Genomic DNA, 19,106 nt, shown 5'->3' on the forward strand with positions numbered 1-19,106 from the left:
CAGAGTCATGCTGCACTGATCGCACTTCCCCCTTTCCTCTCCCTTGGACTTCCTCTATTGTCGCACTTGCACGATCCAAATGAATAAAAAAAGACCTAGTAGGATCGTTTGTCTTGTCCTCCCTCTGTCTTCAATCGCTTGTCTTGTGGCGCCTAGAGACACTTGTGTAAATGTGTGGTATGAATGCCATATCATATCATATGATAGATAATCTGCGTTTGATTTATGATGGTGCCTAATGTGCACTGATACAGGTTATGCTTCATCTTCCTTATATATAACACAGACATCTTCATGCGTTGCCCATGTTGCATGGCACCCAGCATGGTAGCTCCCATGTTGGTGTAATGGGTCACGTGGCAGTGGCCACATGACCAACCTAATAAAAGTTACGAGCCGCTTCCGACTCGTCAGTCTGACCATCCAAAGGCTCCAGTGTTGTTCTTCAAGCACTATGCGGGTGCCACACTGCATGCGCTGGGCCTAAGGACAGGGCCCAGCACGAGGACGGTGCCCCTGCTGGGCAACGCCGTCCCTGGGTGAACCCAAGGCCATGTGAGCATGGCCACTCGTGCGACCCCGGCCTGGCTGCCCCCAGAGCCGGGGCCATCGTGTGCTGGGTGCCCCCAGCCACGTGAGGGCCTCCAGTGACCTGGAGCGCGTGGGGTGATCCCCACTGCATCATTTGGGGCGTGAGCGCCGCACAAAGGAACCCCGTCGGGTTCTCCCGACATGAGTATAGGGCCTGCCCAGTGACCCGGAGCAGGCCCCCAACAGCCCAGACATCTTTCATGTGCCATCATGTTTTACTGTGTACAACATTTTCCTTCAAGGTAGTCGGCTCGATTCACGTGATCTCAAGTGAATCAATGCTCCCATTTTAACGGGTCCCTAGTGGTCTATTTTCTATTTTTTTATTACGTGCATATGGTTAAATTAACCTTTCGCAATACATAAAAGCATTAAAAGATTAACAAACAAATGTAAAAAGCACAGATTTGTGGCCCATTCGGTCTTTTTGGTACAGTGCGCCCTCTTTCAATCCACGCTGGTAGCAATAACCTTCGACAATACATGGATGTATTGTATTGACTCTAAGTTTATATACAGCAAGCAAAAGACATGCGTTATGATGGTGTTCTATTCAATCATTTAAAGGCGACGACACCTGAGACAGGGTGCAGGTGAAATTATACCGTTTTTATTTGCAAGCCGCTTCCACAGACAGAGTTGAGTATATTCACATGACATGAAAACCGTGCTTTTAAATGAGTCATAACAAGCGCACCCCCTTTCGCAGCCCAACATAAACGAGACAGAAAGAGAAGCCCTGCGCCCCCTGCAGGTACAGAATTTAATGTGGCAGTGAAATTTCTTTTACCAGCAAATAAACATTCTCCTTTCAGTACTATTCCTTCTATGTCCCCCACCCACCCCTGCCTCCTAGGACACGGAATATATGCTGTATCCCTTTAAAGGCATGGCGTTAAAGCAAAGGGTACACATTTCACGATCTGTTTCCGCATTCTACCCATGCTCCATATTTATTTGTCAGATCCCATCACCTGACCACCCACGTGATTCGATTATTGAAGAGCGTTCATCTCTGGGATCCCTCCATGTCGTAAGGGATGGAAAGCCTTTTCCAAAATGGATGTTTTTTTTTTCTCTATACCATAATACCACCCACAGGAGTATTAAAGGGCTTCTGTAAAGACAGTGGGACAATGTAAGCACATGTAACACTCAGGGAATTAAATACAACTAGCAGATCAGGTTGATTGGTCTCTTTACATAGGCAATTGGCCTCAGGGAGTCAGGCCTCATGCTATACTTTCTACCATGGGTGGCATTTTCCCATTCCTTACCCATGAAGGCAGCTGAAAGTGCCAATCGTGGCATCATCAGTGCCCATTAGTATTGTGTACCTAGTCTTAAACCACATGGATAAATGACCTCTATTAATTCTAGTCGACGTCTGATTACTATCACTTGCATTAGTAAACATATGTTAGTGGATAACATTTTTTGAGGGCGACAGAGAATGGATAGTTACCAACTGATGATAACGATACATTTTTCTAACTATATAGCATATCACTCAAGCATTGCATGCGCAGTCTCTTGACGTCCGAGGCAAGAACACAAAGTGTGCCACTGTTGTGCTAATTCAGCCCTTTTATATTTGCGTCTTATTGTGCCTCTGCGTGACTTAACCTGAAAACAAGGGTCTTGGTGTCCTCAAATAAGTTATGACAAAAGGCCAGGTTTTTGGGTGGGAGATGGTGGAAAGCCGCTCTGAAGTGCCAGATGACGTCATGGCAAGGATAGACGAGTAGATGCTGTTACGGGCAGGTGTCAGTGCACTGGCATTTAGTCACGTCTTGATAGGATTTCACGATGGGTTCACTGGATCCGTCACAGGTAAATGTTGCGTTTCTAGTTTCAGAGGTCATCATGTGGCAGCAGCTGCACTGGGACACCATGTTCATGTCAGCACCAAGCCTGCATGTCACAAAACAGAAGGAGTCAAATGAAGTTGCATGGATCAGGGCAAACATGAGAACCAGCCATGAGCTTGGGTGGCCTAGGTATGTTGGATACATATTAGCTGCCCTCCCCCCACTATCCTTTTTTTGCCAACCTCTTTTATGTGTAAGGCTTCCATTGAAAGCAATTAGACATGATAACTACAGTTAAATAGGGCTTGTCACCCCTGTGATCTCACAACAGTGCACAACTAATACATCACAGTAGCAGAAGAACAACGTCGAGTGTCTCCTGAAAGCTCAACACGTAAGCCTTCAAGGGCTGTAGTGCTGCCACAGCAGCTTCCAGAATTAACAGAAACACAGCTGTCGCTGGTGGTCCCATCTCTTTAGAAACCAACATCGATTCAGAAAAACAAATGTGTATTTTAAAGTCTGCAGCAGCACACACTGCCATAAGCAAAGTAAAACAAAGTAAACAGGGAATGAATTCCAAGGGTTTACTTCCCACCTCAGGGGTTTTAACGACACCATGGTGATCTTTATCGCGACTTGTATCTCCCTTCCGGTTTTTAGACCTTGCATGTATGTGAAGACCTTCACCCTATCGCTCCTCTCTCGATCTCTCTCTCCATCTCTCCCTTCTCCCTTACTCTATCCTCTCATTCAGACTAATCAAGTGTACATTCTCGGTGTGTTGACGGTGTTAGCAGGTCAATCACTGGTACTGATAGGAACGCTTCATCACATCAATCTGAAATCATAACTTTGTAGTCAAAGGAGTTTTCCCCTCTGAGTGGCAAGAATTGGGACTGCGAGTCAATGGGCTTTCCACAGACTCAATTCTGCCTCATTAATTTCACCTCTACTCGAGTCAGTGGTGTCTCTCTACACTAGCTTACCTACATCAACCGGATTCATGTTTCATAAAGGGTTGCACGGCTTCTTGCTTACCTTGAGGAGGACATGCAGTTACCTCCGCAGTAGTGCAGGCTCTCTTCACTAACAGATGTGCAATTGCCAATGATGAGAGTACGTTTTTCTGTAAGCACGGCACAGCTCTTGACACCTGAAAAATAAGGACACATGGCCAGTGACCATTGAGTTGACCTTGTGGAATTTCATTACTTGAGAGGGCCATGCAGGGTTGATCAAAGTGGGTTCCCTGCAACGCCTTTCTTTCAGAGTCAGTTGCTTAACTACTCATCAATGTCTCCTTTCTCTGATATGTTCGCCCTCGTGTGTAGCAGGCAGATCTAGTTTGCAGGAATGGCAAAATGCAAGGGGAATCGTTTGCAGTGTGTGTACGTTGGCTATCACTTGGTGTGGCATGTGCCGTCACCATGTACAGTCACATCGCAAAATTCGAGGCCTGCACTGGGGCATAGAGCTGTGGGCTTTCACACATAATGGCAGACATGGCGAAAATGCTTTGAGACAGTTGACTATCTAGTTCAGGATACAGCCATCCTTAGACATGCTTACATAAACAGTTCTTTAAAAGCAAGACAGGTGATTAGGCAAAGCTCTGTGACTGACGTAAATACCCATTTGCATGACAGACCATGCGACTCGTCATATCTTTTTTTAAGGAGGACACTGACAGTACATTTTCGATACTCGCAACCACATGAAATATGCAAACAGAAAATATCCACCCCCTCAAATATAACTGGTTCAACCACACACTAGGAGCACAGCGATGGTTACTGTCTTCCACACCTTGCACGTGAAAACGATCATATTCGAACAAGAGGGGGCACAGCTGTAGACCCCCTTTACCCTCAGGTACCCATTATGCTCTGGACCATCTGCTAGTGTCCCCATGTGTGCAGCAGGTTAGCACTTTGGCTCTTTAGTTCTTTTGCATCTAGGCCCTAGAGGTATCTGGCTTTGGTGTTGCACTTGTAGTTGTGACATCTAGTTCAGGTTACCTGGTCATGCCAGCAACTGATAACTAGCATCTATTCTATGTTCATACTCGTTTTAACCTAGGCTTTGCCTTTTTTGTATTCTGCACCAGGATTTCCAGTGCCATCAGCCTCACACTTAAGCTGTATTAATAATACCCCATTGACATTTTCTGAGGATTCATGTTGGGACGAAAATTGAAAAGTCTTTCAAATGACCTTTGATAACTATTCCAGATCAGTGGAATTGTTTAGACAAGATTAGGGGGCTAGCATGACCTGGCGAAATAAGCCGGGGCATGGGCGCTGTGGCGTTCATTATCAAGACCTGTGGTGCGTTTACTGAACTGTTCTGTCATTCTGTTTCATTTGGAAGTACAATAAGTCAGAGGGAATCGGGCTAGAAGCTGGCATTAGTAAAAGTGGCACTGTACACCCTAAACAAGCTAAGACCTATAATGGCCTGCACAAACTGTCTCACTTGCGCGAGGCCCAGGGACTGACTAGAATCATGGTGTCAGTGTTCTGTGCCTCTGTGATCTATCTGTAACTCCTGGCTTAAACAGGGTCCCCTTCAGATGGGGTTACTGTCCCTTGGTTAGGTTTTAACCCAGGGAAACAAACAAGACATGTTGCTGAAAAAATTGTACATTATAGAAGAATGTATATGTGTTTTACAGTACTCGCTGCCATTCAAATTGTGGGCTGTTCCATGAGAGGAGGGCATTTGGAATGCTGTTTCTAGGGACAATGCCCCCCCCCTTCCGAGGGCAACATATGCGACAAGCCAGCAATGGCCAGCAATGGCTGACTGAAGACAGTTGGAGAGTTGGGGGTTGGTAAGTGTATTCATGTGTGTGTGTGATCATGGAGTGTCGTCTAAGCGGCATGGCCACTTCAAGAAGGCGGATTCTATATTTGGACACAAAGGGGTCCTGATTGTGCCCTAATGGGCAAACTGGAAGTGCTAATGGCTGACTGCAGCAGCCTCTAGTCAGAACTGGGAAAGTACTTTGTTGTTCGTCTATTTGATGTCAAGGGTGCCATGTATATCCTCTGGCCATACCCATGAGTGGGCAATGTGAGACAGTAAATATTCGAGTGTGTTGAAGGTGTTTAGTTATCTTGTGTTCATGTCTTCGTTCAGAGGGCAGACATGAGATGCAGTGGGAGAGGGTTAAAGGTTGCTGAACCCAGACTTCCTTCCATGGTCCTTTAGAGCACCATTATGAAGAGGATTTTGGGGTGAAGTACCACTGCCCTGGGCAGGTGGTGTAATACTCCAGTGTTACCGGGGCAGAGGTGTAATTCCTTGGTCCATGTAACCAATGTTCAAAGTGACTTTCCACATTAATAGGGAATCCTCTGAGGGTCATAAAACTGCAACTTGGTGTCATGTGCCTCTTTCAACCCAAGGACTCAAGAGAGTAGCTCATCCTCTGTTAACCAAATTCATGATTTTTTCCAAGTTGCCTAAAACGTTCTTTCTTCCACAGTTTTACTTATGATGGGAGGGTATAGATTGTCCCCCACCACCGTATTGGCGTGAGGGGTCCATCAGTAGGTCAGAGAAAAAATACACTAGTCTGCATAAGTCTTTAGTTTGGGGTTCTCTATTTTTTAGGATTTTGTATTGTTTTTTTATTTACTTTGTTGTATTGCTTTTGGAATATTCTAAGTGTCGCTTAAACATTGTTATAGTGTTGGTATATATTGGTATATTGTGAAGACCAGGTACTTTTAAACTGTGGGCAGGCTGTTGGTTCTGCTCATATTGCAGAGAAAAAAGGAGAAAAAACGGTGGTATTCCAAAACACCATTTTTGGGGGACCAAAGCACTGAGCGTCAGATGAAGAAGTGTGTCTGTAAGGGGATGAGGAGGTCAATTAAGAAAATTCAGCCCCACCCTTTGGGATTGGATGCATTCTCACTCCCCCACTCTCGTTCCCTGCTGCATGATATTCAGAGGAATCCCTGTAAGGGAAATCTTATGGAAAGGGGCATAAAAGTCCTTAAGGGTCAACCAAAAATATGACTGCTTACAATGCACAATCGAGCTGGAAAAAACAAGGAAACTGCCATCTCAAGTAGCCTTCCAAGCTTATCTCAACAGATAGTGAATAGGAAAACATTAATCCATAATCCTCTTAACTGTCTTGGACTTTTAATAGAAAACCCCACACAAGTGTCCCAGCTGCTCTACTAACTCCATCACCTCTTTGCTCCTTTGTGTTGCGGCAGAGTCTGCACTCTTCCTTGTTACCCAGTGTGCAAGCTCTGCCCAACAGTTTCATGTGAGATTGTTATTTAAGACTTGTTCACTAAATTCATGGTGACAAGGAGTGAAGGGGATTGGGGGAGTGGGGAAATTGGCTACAGCCTAGTATCTTGTCACTTCCTAACACTTAATAACCTAGCTGGCCCTCACTTCTCACAGCCATAAGGCCACACAAGGCCCTTTATTGGCATTCCAGAAATATTTTCAAAAGCCCTTCTAGATGTTCTTCCTCTAGGGGCTGTCTATCAGCAATGGGGTCTGATGGTGGATCGGACAGAAGGGCATTCAGGAAGACACATACTGTTAACTGAAAGGTCCGACTGTGTCATTGTTAGTAGTAGTTGAATAGTTTAGGCCATGCTTTCAATTATTTTCTTCTCCTGCCATTGCCCTCTCCCGTCCCTGTAGAAATTAGGTTGACTGTTCTAGAGGGCATCCATGCTGACCTGGTAGTCGCTGGAAGGCTAACATTGACCCTGACTATGGCTGCAGTCACTTTGACTTTCAATTTCAGAGATCTGAAGGTGGCAGTTGAGAGGTTGATTAATATTTTAATGTCACTCTAAAGAAGTTATTGATTTACTTGAGGGCTTCTAGTGGTTTACTCCTGGAATGGAAGAACATGGAGGTAAAAGAGTTGTATGTAAAAACGTTTTAATGATAAGGTTGATTGGAGAACCATGTGAAAGGGTAAAGGAAACCATGGTAGTCCCAAAGGCACTAGTAAAGAGGACACGGTTACCACCACCTGTGTCAGATTCTTTGATGTTTTCGTGTATAAGCTTAACCATAATTGGAAGAAAAGTACATATATTTCATAATGTCATCCTTGTAAATGTACCTTAGTACAGGTTGTTGAGAGGATGGCAATGTAATTAATAGGAAAGTTTTGCATTTGTGTAGGATAGTTAAGTCTTGATGGGGACATAGGCAAGAAGAAAACTGGGCTGCCGAAGGATACTTCTGGTTAGGATCAATCTTAAATTGACATGGGGGGATTTTATGATAGTATCATAAAACGTCCCCTCCACTGCAAAACAAATGTGTTTCCTGAACTTCCATTTGAGACAAGGTGTGCTCGGTATAATGTTAGTTACACTAGACTTTGCCTCTCCTGTGGTGTATGAACTCTAAGCGAGATATGTGCTGCTCTATGATGAAGACATAGAGAGATTTCGGGGACTGAAAACCTCAAAAGAACCTTCCACGATAGCATGTGGCGAGAGCTAGTATTAAGGATGAAGGAGCCCCTTGGATTGCTAGATTAGTGTACCAAAACATAATCACTAAGAAGAAAAGGGATGCCCAAAAGAAATTATCAATAGTTTAAGACAGTACTTGAGACCAACATTGCTGCAGGAGACTCTTGGATATTAGCACATGGAAATCGTTAATGACCTCCTCTCAGCCAATCAGAATGTTTAGAGTGCAGTCAATAACTACTGGTATTGAATGCATTCTGAACATTCTGTCTTCAGAAGCAGACTGGGCAACAAAAATGCAATTTTCAGATATGTTTTTGTTTGAACAAGATACTTCCTCTCTGGAAGTACCTTTTTTTGATGCAACATGATACTTAACACACACAAGAGAATGCTAAAACATTGGAAAATTATTTCACTTTCTTTTAGATAAACCATTTACTTTTACATGATACCTAATCCATGCTCATGTTAAATTTGTTACATACAGTTCAACCAAATTGCATTTAAAATGCTTAATTTATGAAGACAAGCTTGTTATTTTAATACTACAAAATAAAACATTTTTAATTAACTGAGATTGTCTATTTACTTTACTCACTTTTAAAGCACCATTCTGCACTTCACCAAGAAAACTCAAACATGTATTGCTACTACCACCATGTGTTAATAGCCTTACGGACCACAGGAGGGGTCATAATCACTTGGGATTATGACCCTTTCCCAACCTACGACGCTTGGCTTCACCTAGGGCCATAACTTGCTGGTAGGTCATTATCCACGATAGCAACCCTTCCCTCAGTCTATAAGGAACAAGTTACTTACCTGTAACTGTTGTTCTCCAGCATGGGTCTGGCATGGATTCACATGCTCATGAATATTCCCCGTCGTCAGGCTGGGAATCCTCGGTAAAGAAAAATCAGTATCAGTTTCGTTTCTAATCTGTCTTTCGTAGTAGTAACCAATCACTGATATCTGCGTCATACTGACCACAGCCAATGACTGCCATCTCCCTAAGCCCCGCCTCTGGCAGCCATCTTCAGATTTGGTAGCACGTGAAGTGGCAGTATGACCAAGTGAAGAGCCGCAGAGTAGGCGGGAGGGTTCGCATGTGAATCCATGCCAGACCCATGCTGGAGAACAACAGTTACAGGTAAGTAACTTGTTCCTTCTCCAGCATGGGGTCTGGCATGGATTCACATGCTCATGAATAAAATAATACATAGCAGTACACACATGCACAACCACGGGAGGTGGCAAAGGCTCAACATAAAGCATTACATCCAAAACTCAACATTAAGCAATTCTTACCTCCTCACCAGGCTCACCTTAGGCGAACAGGTTGCGCAGCACTGCTTGGCCGACCCTGGACTCCTCCCTGGAATCCCGGTCGATGCAGTAGAATTTCGTGAAGGTGTGCGTCGACCTCCACGTAGCAGCCCTGCAGATGTCCAGCAAGGGCACACCCGATAGGAACGCCGTGGTAGCTCTGATCGCTCTGGTGGAATGGGCTCTCGGACGGCCAGGCAGCAGTCGGTTTGCCAACCGATGACAGTACATAATACAGCCAGAGAGCCATCTGGAAATGGAAGCCTTCGAGAGAGCCTTCCCCTGATTGACAGGTCCAAAGTTCACAAAAAGTTGTGACGTCTTCCGAAAACTCTTCGTGCGGTCCACGTAGAACTTCAGCGCTCTAGCCACATCCAGCGACCGGTATGTCGTAACCTCCAAACTCTAACGCTGCAGGAGCCAGGCCTGCAAGTTCAGCGACTTCGGGTCATGATGGAGGATGGCGCCTCCTTCCCTGGAGAGAAGATCTGCGTCCACTGGCAGCTTGATTGACGGGGACGCTGACAAGTCCAGAAGGTCCGGGAACCATATCTGCCTCGGCCACGCAGGTGCGACGAGGATCATCCTGCACCGTGACCTCTTGAGCTGGTTGATGAGCCGGATCAGCAGCGGCAATGGCGGGAACGCATATAGGAACAGGCCCTCCCAGGGGAACGAGAAAGCATCGCCCATGCTCCTCGGCAGGGGAAACCTGCTGGCGAACCTCCGGCACTTGGAGTTCGTCGCCATCGCGAACAGATCGATCTGGGGTGTGCCCCACCGTCGGAAGAGGCGGTCCACTAGATCCTGTCGTAGTTCCCACTCGTGGCACGAGCGCAGCTCTCTGCTGAGCGAGTCGGCGATGGTGTTTTTTATTCCTGCCAGATGAAACGGCACCAGAAATATCCCTTGGGCGACGGCCCAATGCCACAGATCCTGCGCCTCCTTGGACAGGGCTGGGGATCTGGTACCGCCCTGCTTCCTGATGTATAACATGGTGGTGGTGTTGTCGGTGAAGATCCTCACCACCTTGCCCTTGAGGGACGGAAGAAAGGACCTGAAGTCCCAAAACACTGCACAGAGTTCCAGGATGTTGATATGGAGGGACTTCTCCATCGGCAGCCAAAGGCCCCTCGCGTGCAGATTTTCGGTGTGCGCTCCCCATCCTTCCAGGGAGGCATCCGTGGTCACTGTCTTCTGGTGGCCCGCGGTCTGGAAGTCCATGCCCGCCGTCAGATGCGCGCGGGTGCCCCACCACCGGATCGCTCGTCGGAAGATCTCGTCGAGTGTGATCTTGTCCTCGAAGCTGCCCGTCGTCTGGATCCAGCGAGCGTCCAGGAACTCCTGTAACGGGCGCATCCGAAGCCTGCACAGGCGGATGAGATAAATGCAAGAAGACATCATTCCGAGGAGGGATTTGATGAACCTCACCCTGGCCGCGTCCGCAACCAGCATCCGCTGCACCTTGCCCAAGATGGCCCTCGTCCTTTCCTCCGATGGAGAGGCCAGAAGCGCCACTGTGTCGAGTTTCGCTCCCAGAAACAGTGCGTCTTGCGCGGGCACCAGGTGGGACTTGGCGTAGTTTATGGAGAATCCCAGGTCTGTGAATAGTTGGACGTGGATCCCCTCCAGGCGCAGCCGCGCCGCCACCGGTGCGAGGCACTTGGTGAACACCCTGGGTGCCGACCTCAATCCGAAGGGAAGGGCGCTGAACTGGTAGTGACGCCTTGACCACGAATCTGAGAGACTTTCGGTGTCCCTTTAGGATGGGGATATGGAAGTAGGCATCCTCCAAATCCAACGACGACAGGAAATCGCCCTCCTCCAGCTGACCCAGGACGTGCCATCCGGAACTTCTGTGCCTTGATGAATTTGTTCAGTCGTCGTAGGTCCAGGATGGGACGCCATCCTCCTGTCTTCTTCTTCACGAGGAAGTATCTTGAGTAAACTCCGGAGCCCCGAAGCCTCTTTGGGACGAGCTCGATGGTGCCTTTCTTGAGCATCGCCTTTACCTCCAAGAGTAGTTGAGGGACGTGATGTTCCTTCCTGGCCACGGGGGGGACGCGCGGGCACTTCTTTAGAAACTCGAGCGCGTGATCCTGGGCCAGAGCGTCGAGCACCCAACGGTCGGTGGAGATGGACTCCCACACGCTGACGAAGTTCGGCAGCCGGCCTCCCACCGGGATGCTTCGGTGGGGGCCCGACCCCACGGCCGGTTCAGTCCTGCTTCGACGAGGCTTTGCCGCCTTGTCCTCCCTGGCGACGACAGCGGGGTCTGCCCGACTTGCCTCGTCCCCTGTAGGCCTCCTGTGACGACAAATGGGCCGCTTGACGGTAGGTGGAATATCCGCCGCCGGAACCTTTGGAGGCACCCTGCTTGCCTCCGGTGCTCCGAAAGGGTGGCCGTCGTTGCTGGGGAACACCAAGAGCCCGGGCCGTCTCCGTGTCCGTCTTGATGGCTTGTAGGGAATCGTCCACTGTTTTCCCAAACAGGTTGCTCCCGTCGAATGGCATGTCCAAAACTCTGGTCTGCACGTCCTGCCGGAAGTGCGTTGCCTTGAGCCATCCACGCCGTCTAAGGCACACGCTGTTGCCCAACTGGCGAAAACCAGCGTCAGCGATGTCCGTCGCTATCATAATGGCGTGGTCCGACGCCACTTCTCCTTCCTGCAAGATCTCTAGGGCCTCCGCCCTCTTGTCATCCGGTAGGAAGTCCAGCAGGGGGGCGATCTTGTACCACAACTCCCTGTCATAGCGGGCTACGATGGCTAAGGCGTTGGCAGCCTTAATCGTTGTCGCTGCCGATGAGATGACTCTGCGTCCCATCGTGTCCAATTTCTTCCCCTCGCCATCCGGTGGGGAGGTTGACGTAGAGGCCGAAGCCCCCCCCGCTTTCTTCCTGGCCTCCGCAGAGACGACCGAGTCCGGGGTCGGCTGTGCCCGAAGGCACAAGGGGGCCGCCTCCGGGACCCGGTACTTCTTCTCGTACCGATCCCTTCTCGCAGGCGTTGTGGATGGGTTCTTGAGGAGGGCGAGACCCTCATCCCAGATATCGTCCAGTAGAGGTACAGCGAGGACCGTCTTCCTCTTGGTCTCGCGCCGTTGATAAAGGAAGCCTTCCTTCTTCTTCTCTTCCGGGCAGAGCTGGAAAAGCTCGGATGCCCTGGCGATCATGGCATGAAACGATCCAATCTCGTCGGGCGGGGAAGCCCGGGGAGGAGGTGACGACGGAAGAGCCTCGTCGTAAACCTCGTCGTCTGTACCCGTCGCGGCCGTGTCTGCCCCGTATCATCCCCACGGGTCGTGGACGGGGAGGAGGGCTGAGCAGGGCGCGATGGTTGAAAAGGAGGTGAAGGATGAATCCTTCTTCTCTTAGGAGGAGGGCTCCCAGAAGGGCCTGGCTCCGGGTCCCTCGTCGGGAGCGGTTCCTCCGTTGGTGGTAACAGCAATCTTATCCTTATCTCCGAGCATAAGGACTGTATAGCCAACAAAATGGCCGCTGAGTTGTCTTGCGGCACTGGTTGAGGGGATTCCTACGGCGGTCAGGAGCCTTGTCGGCACCCTCGACGTTCTCGTCGTCTCCTACGTCGGGATACCTCCCGACGGGCTGGTCTTCTTCCACGCCAATGCCGTGGCTTAAGACTTCGATCAGCTCCTCTTCAGAGGTTGAGGCCAAATCCACAACGACCTCCTGCCCCCCCTTTTTCTTCTCCGTCGGAGGTTTCACGGGGGTCCTGTCGATGGGCTTGAAGAGAGCTCCCTCCGCGGTGGCAGGGAGACTCTGAGCCCCGAAGTCGCCTCCACTGGTGTAGCCTCCACAGGTTGAGCCAGGGCCGCCGCGACTGTCTCGATAGAGGCCTTGGCAGGGTGGATCAAGGCTTTCACCACCTTAGGTGCGCTCACCGCCTTCTCCTTGGGGGGAGGGTCACCACCTCGCTCACCCTCCGATGGGGCCTTCGAGCTCAACCGGGGTCTCTCCAGGAGCTTCGCCGGGTGCTCGGCCTTCCTCTTACTTGAGCCAGAGCGTTGGCTCGTGGTTGATGGCGCTGGGGAGGATGCGCCCTGCCTGGCAACCGTAGAGCCCGACCGTTCGGCGCTCCCGGTGCCAGCGGACTCGAGGTGCTTGGCCTTCTGTTGGGCCCCCATCGCCCGGGCGCCCTCAAAGGTCTTAGAAGACCGCCCGGACTTCTTCTTCTTCTCGCCTGACGGGCTCTTCCCTTCCAGCCAGTTGGTGAAACGCAGATGGCTGTCCTTCATGGTCCGCTCCGACATATTGCCGCAAAACGCACAGTCCTTCTCCACGTGCGTCTTGTCCTCATGCAGGCAGTAGAGGCAAAGGGAGTTTGTCCTCCTTAAAGACATTCTGAAGCTGGCATCCAGGGCAGACCCTGAACAGCTTTCCGGGCGTCAAGCTTCCCTTCTCCTGGGCCATGTCCGAGATGGGCCTGAGAAACTTCTGGAGTCCTCCAAAAGCGTGGCTCGACGAAATCTTCACCCTTGAGGGGCGTAGAGGAATCCGACACGGTCCCCGTTGATCGGATAAAGAAACGGTGGAGCTTCAGGCTCTTTTGACTGAAAAAAGAGAGAATTTTCCTATGAAAAAGCGCGAAAACGCACTACAGCTCGAGAGCAATAGCACGAGGATCCCAACACATGAACGTGTGGTAAAAATCTGAAGATGGCTGCCAGAGGCGGGGCTTAGAGAGATGGCAGTCATTGGCTGTGGTCAGTATGACGCAGAGATCAGTGATTGGTTACTACTACGAAAGACAGATCAGAAACGAAACTGATACTGATTTTTCTTTACTGAGGATTCCAACCTGACGACGGGGAATATTCATGAGCATGTGAATCCATGCCAGACCCCATGCTGGAGAAGGCGATATTATAGCTGGGGCAGGGCTTTACTGGCCCAGGTATATGGAAAACAGTACTTTCTAAGGTACATAGTGTGAACACTCTTCTGAGCTTTACATGTGTGCAAATGTGAACCCTGGGGATATAAATGGATCCCATGGAGAAGACAATGATTGAGCCATTTGCCTTAGGGGGTGTACAACTGAACTATCTTTCTAAAAAAAAAGAAGAAAAGAACCGGCCAGATTTTGTCCCAATTCACCTTCTCAGCAAGTGTCCAGGGATGTGGATCCCTGTTATGTGTAGCGTGTCTTACTCAGTGTCGGAACGTAAATGTGTTCCACATTATGGTCTATTGCATCTACTGTTCAATTTTCTTCAAAAAAGTGAGTAAAAAGCGATCTGTGACTAGCCAACCCATCTCCTTGCTGAACTTCTAATCAAAGCTCCACGGAGAACTTTCTTGGAATAGAATACAAAGACTGGAGCAGGATTTTAGAAAATAAATTGTGCTAGGGAAACATTGATTTACATGTTTATCATGATACATATATATGTTGGTCTAAAAGGGCAGAAGCCTCATCTCACATTCCTTGATCTTGTTTGAGATCTGCTTTTGACTTGGCTGTCCATTGCTATGGTACAAACTTTCGGCAGAGGGCGAGTCCATCTTTGATCAGTGCAATTCTGCTGTTGTGAGATACACAAGGAAAAGGCTACTGAGTCCATTTTCATTGTGGGTGGGATGCAAGAGTGTATAGTACACCCAACCCCTTCAACCATTGCCTCAATAACATGCCACTGGACTGTTAGGATGAGGCAGCTGAGGCACGTGAAATGGGTTCGGGATATTGCCTTTTCTAGCAACACAGACATCAAAGCCAGGAAGGAACATGAGCTTATCAAGCACCTAATGGAGTTGATAGCTGTTGTAGTACAAATGTTCTGAAAAAGCATAGCTCTCTGTAACCATTTGCATGATGAATATTATCATTTGACAGGAAGTTGGGAGGTAGAGTGGTGAAGGTGCTCCTGGAGGTACTACAGGTAAACAGGGAATTAACTGCATTAAGTATGGGGCATAGATTAGGGGCTTTTGAATATTCAATAGTTTGCCAAAAGCAAATAATGTTTCCTGCATGGTCACTTTTAGGTGTAGTTCCGGGAACCCCATTTGTAGAACTAAAGATGGAAGTTGGGATAGCACTGATTATAGAACATTGCCTGCTTGCTCCCACTCTACTCTAACTACTTGCTGTCCATTGCTATGGTACAAACTTTCGGCATATATAAGGTACTCAGCCTGAGGTGGAATCGGTATGTGAAGAAAGGGCTAACCAAACAAGGTCTAGCGAAAGTAGTGTATTGCCTCAGGGCCAACATGGTTAAATATTCATTAGAGGCTAGGAGGATCTGTTGTGGTGTGTCGCTCGGTGCCCTCCAACTGTGCAGTACTTTTTTATACAAAAGATCCCAGGGATTTCAACCTTTTCTAGATCTCCTCCCAATACATCTAACAACCGCCTTAGTACCATCTACGTTTTAGTGGTCACTGTCTCTTTATCATGGTATGCAACTTAATATGATCAAGAGGGAAGCGTTGAAGCAACTAGTAAAACAATTCCACAGTGTTACTGTTATTCCCAAAGAAGGCTTACCGGCGTGGTGTCAGGTCTGTGAGGGTAACACTGTGGCTCTAATTGGTGTCAATCTTCCTCTGTAGGTAATGGCCGGAAGAGGATGCAAGGCAGAAACCCTTGATTTTGTAGGGATAACTCCTCCTACCCTTAGTATTTATGATAGATGAAGGCCAGTGTGCCACCTTTAGTCACGATAGAATATGCAGCCACCTTAAGCATACTGTGCCATTCAGAATGCTGTGCCTTTGCATGCATCCATGCTGATGCAATTATGCATTTTTTAAGGTGAACGTGTATCCATGTTTTGATCCGATTTTGATAATTATATTTTAATAGCGTTTACTAATGAATACACTATGATGCTGATAATGTAAGGGCGCACCCTATACTCCCCCCATCTGAGGGAGCAGATTACTTCTTTGTTAAAGCACTGTTTGCATGTTAAATGCCGCACAGAGCATTTGTTATGCAGCACTGACTCCAGCAGATCTTCCCAGGCCTCTGTTCTGTGCCTGTACATTAGCACAGTTGGTAGGTGGTTGCATGTCCAATTAGCCTAGACTAAACAAGTATATTGCCAGCGCTGGTGTCTAGGTTCATACAGAAACACTGATTTAACTTACATGTCTGACAGCAGCCATTAGCATACGTCTGGATAGTCCCCTGTGTGGAAGCAAAAACAGGCAAGCTATTAGAATGGACTTTTTGGCACATGGGTCCCCTTTCAGGAAACAAAATAGAAACAGGGTAACGCACACATGGCATGGCCTCCAATAAACGTATAGGGTCATTTTCATAAAGATGCTCTTTCGTTGGACAGCTTGTTTTCTCATGGCCCCCACAGCTACATCGGTTGTCTGTAGAGCTCTGTGCTCCCAACCCCAATTTTATATCTACCTGTAGACCCTCAACAGGTGTTTTTTCCAGAGCGCACATTCACCCCAGTGGGGCCTCTTGTCACTGATGACAGATCGTTATTGCTACCCAACCTATGACCATGTGTGCGCGCAAAGGTCCCTGCAGTTGATGCACTGAGACGCACACCTGGCACATAGCATTACCTAATTTAATGTAATATTATATAATGGACAGTAGTGACCTTCTGCATGAGTCCGGTCAATAACCAGATCTAATTCATACGCAACCATGGCCCTTACCTGTGAGTTCGGTGCCTATTGCTTGTTGTGTAAGGTCCATAACGGGGAAAGGTTGAGGCCATTATTTAAGCAATAAAGCCCGAGCCACGGGGACATACCGAGTCAGCTAATGCCCCTGTGGCAAGGGGTTTATAGCTATTAGTACCCTGGCCCGCCAGAGCGGGATACTAATAGCATTTTTTCTTATCCGAAACGCTGCAGCGTTTTGGAACAGAAAAAAAAAAATGTCAAAGGAAATGGCCGCCGGGAAGGGACAACTGAGTACGTTTTCCCTTTCCTTGGCGGCCATCACGAGCGGGCGCGCTGGGGACAGAAGTGTTCCCAACGGGTTTGCTCCCAAAAAGGAGAAATATGAAGTTAAGTGGGGTGGGGAGGGTGGGGGGAGAAACAAAAAAACTTAACTGAATCCCCAGCGGGGGACTATGGCGGCATCCAGCAATGTGGAGGCTCGGAGCGGGGAAGGCCCCGCTTCGAGCCTCCTCATTGGCCGACGGGCTGCCACCGCTCCCACTGGGAACGAAGGAGTGGAATCCCAGCCGAGGGATTCCCGGCTGGGTAAAGCCCCGGCGAGGGCCAATCAGAATGCTTGTTACATTCTGGTTGACCCTCGCCGGGTACTTAATATCTAATATCCCTGGGAGAAAGAATGCGGATACGTGCTCATTGTCCAGATGATCACCCTTTTCCTTCCTGAACATGGAATCAGGCATATCTTCTCGAAGACGCTGCTCCAGGACAAAATGGAGTCATACAGTCCAGATTATCGTAATTCATTTTTCATAAGACACATTTGGCTGTGGTTCGTTAAAATGAGGGACTATTTGCATATGTATGGCTTGCAACGAAAAGCTCACACGAGGCAGCTCTGAAAGACGAGCAGAGAGGAGCAAGGGTGCAAGATTTTAGATGGTCAACGTATGCGAGAATTCCCCCAAAACTGCAGAGGGGAGAATCCATTTAGGACAAACAAGTCATTCAGTGACTGTGGCATTAGTTCACTGCCCAGTATGTAGTAAATGGTTCTTACAATATTCAGAACTAAGGGGTGGGAAGGGTATTGTAAGTAATTTACTTTTAGCAAACTTAAACAAAAGAGTGTGGCTCGCCTCACCACCTTGTCTGTAACAATAAAACAGGTGGTATTTGCATAGTCCCACCCGTTTTACTCCCCTCCCAATTACATGTCCAATGTTTTACACCTCCTGTGGTATTTCACAGGAACACAACCAGCTGTAAATACCACCAGATTACAGGGTGGCATTCCACCAAATAATTCCACTACTTATTACCTCCACTTCTAAGGAAGATATAGCAATTGTAGAAACCGTCCAAAAGGTTTAAGAAGTGTTTTCTGTATTGGATGAAGCAAAAATGCGTTCCTTCAATAAAGGCACAAACTCTTGCCATAATGACATTTGAAGGGGGAGGGGAAGTGCCCATCTCTCCTGCACACCCCTTCACCACCATGCCCATGCATGCAGAAAAGGGTTTAGAATTGAACTTTGTGTGCATACATGCAAATGTACAGTAGTGTTATGAACTACTGTAGGCAATCAAAATCCAGTATCAAATTAAGGGTAGAAATCCATAGATATATATCAATTGGTATTTCTGGAAAACCACCAACAGGTTTCTAGCAATGCCACTACCATTACTACTGGTGCAGTGATAAAGCAGTTATTGTGTGGATTTTCCGCAAATGCCAGTGGTAGTAATTACGACCAGCAGTATTCCTGCCCAAAATTCTGCCAACCTATAATGATGTCCTATGTGCTGGAGTAATAACACCAATGCACTCCGAAACAAGCCATGCATGCAGGCAGGCATGCGCCCTATTTGGAAATGGCTGTGGTTGGCAGGGACTGACATTACATACCGAATCCCTCTTCAGTATCCAAAATCAATAAAATGGGAGTAAATCCAAGTGATGCTTGACAAAGTATCAGGATACATATAACCACCTCTGCAGTTTGGCACATAACCTAGTTGATAGTGTCTGCAGAAACAGCCCTAATGACAACAACATGAAGTCAGAACTTGTTCACCCCCTTGATGAGGTTACAAAAGGGATTGGTTTGAGGGAAATAGGGGTAACTGAGCTTTTTCAGATCGTTATGTATGCAACTCATTATCTTTAATGTTGCTAAAACGACCATACATTGTCCAGCGTGCATGGATGCGCGCACCCACGCACGTACGCATGCACGCACACACACACACAAGAAAAATAAAATAAATACTTAC

At 48.0% G+C, this 19,106-nt stretch overlaps 1 protein-coding gene across 10 annotated transcripts in view; it reads right to left on the reverse strand.

Annotated features, from left to right (window-relative positions):
• Nucleotides 1-1,179: 1,179 nt before the first annotated feature.
• LOC138503909 (mucin-5B-like) overlaps nucleotides 1,180-19,106 on the reverse strand; it is a 193,076-nt gene continuing 175,149 nt past the window's right edge. For 9 of the 10 annotated variants that reach the window (XM_069624006.1, XM_069624004.1, XM_069624000.1 and 6 more), the window contains 3 exons: nucleotides 16,329-16,368; nucleotides 3,444-3,558; nucleotides 1,865-2,505 (listed from right to left, as the gene is read on the reverse strand). In XM_069624006.1, coding sequence (XP_069480107.1) covers nucleotides 2,346-2,505; nucleotides 3,444-3,558; nucleotides 16,329-16,368 — 315 coding nt within the window. In that variant the 3' untranslated portion in view covers nucleotides 1,865-2,345. Of the gene's footprint in view, nucleotides 2,506-3,443; nucleotides 3,559-16,328; nucleotides 16,369-19,106 lie in introns of all 10 variants that reach the window. The other variant, XM_069624005.1, reaches the window with a different exon arrangement.

The sequence above is a fragment of the Ambystoma mexicanum genome, chromosome 11 (assembly GCF_040938575.1).
Source record: "Ambystoma mexicanum isolate Mex_15411 chromosome 11, UKY_AmexF1_1, whole genome shotgun sequence".
NCBI lineage: Eukaryota > Metazoa > Chordata > Amphibia > Caudata > Ambystomatidae > Ambystoma > Ambystoma mexicanum.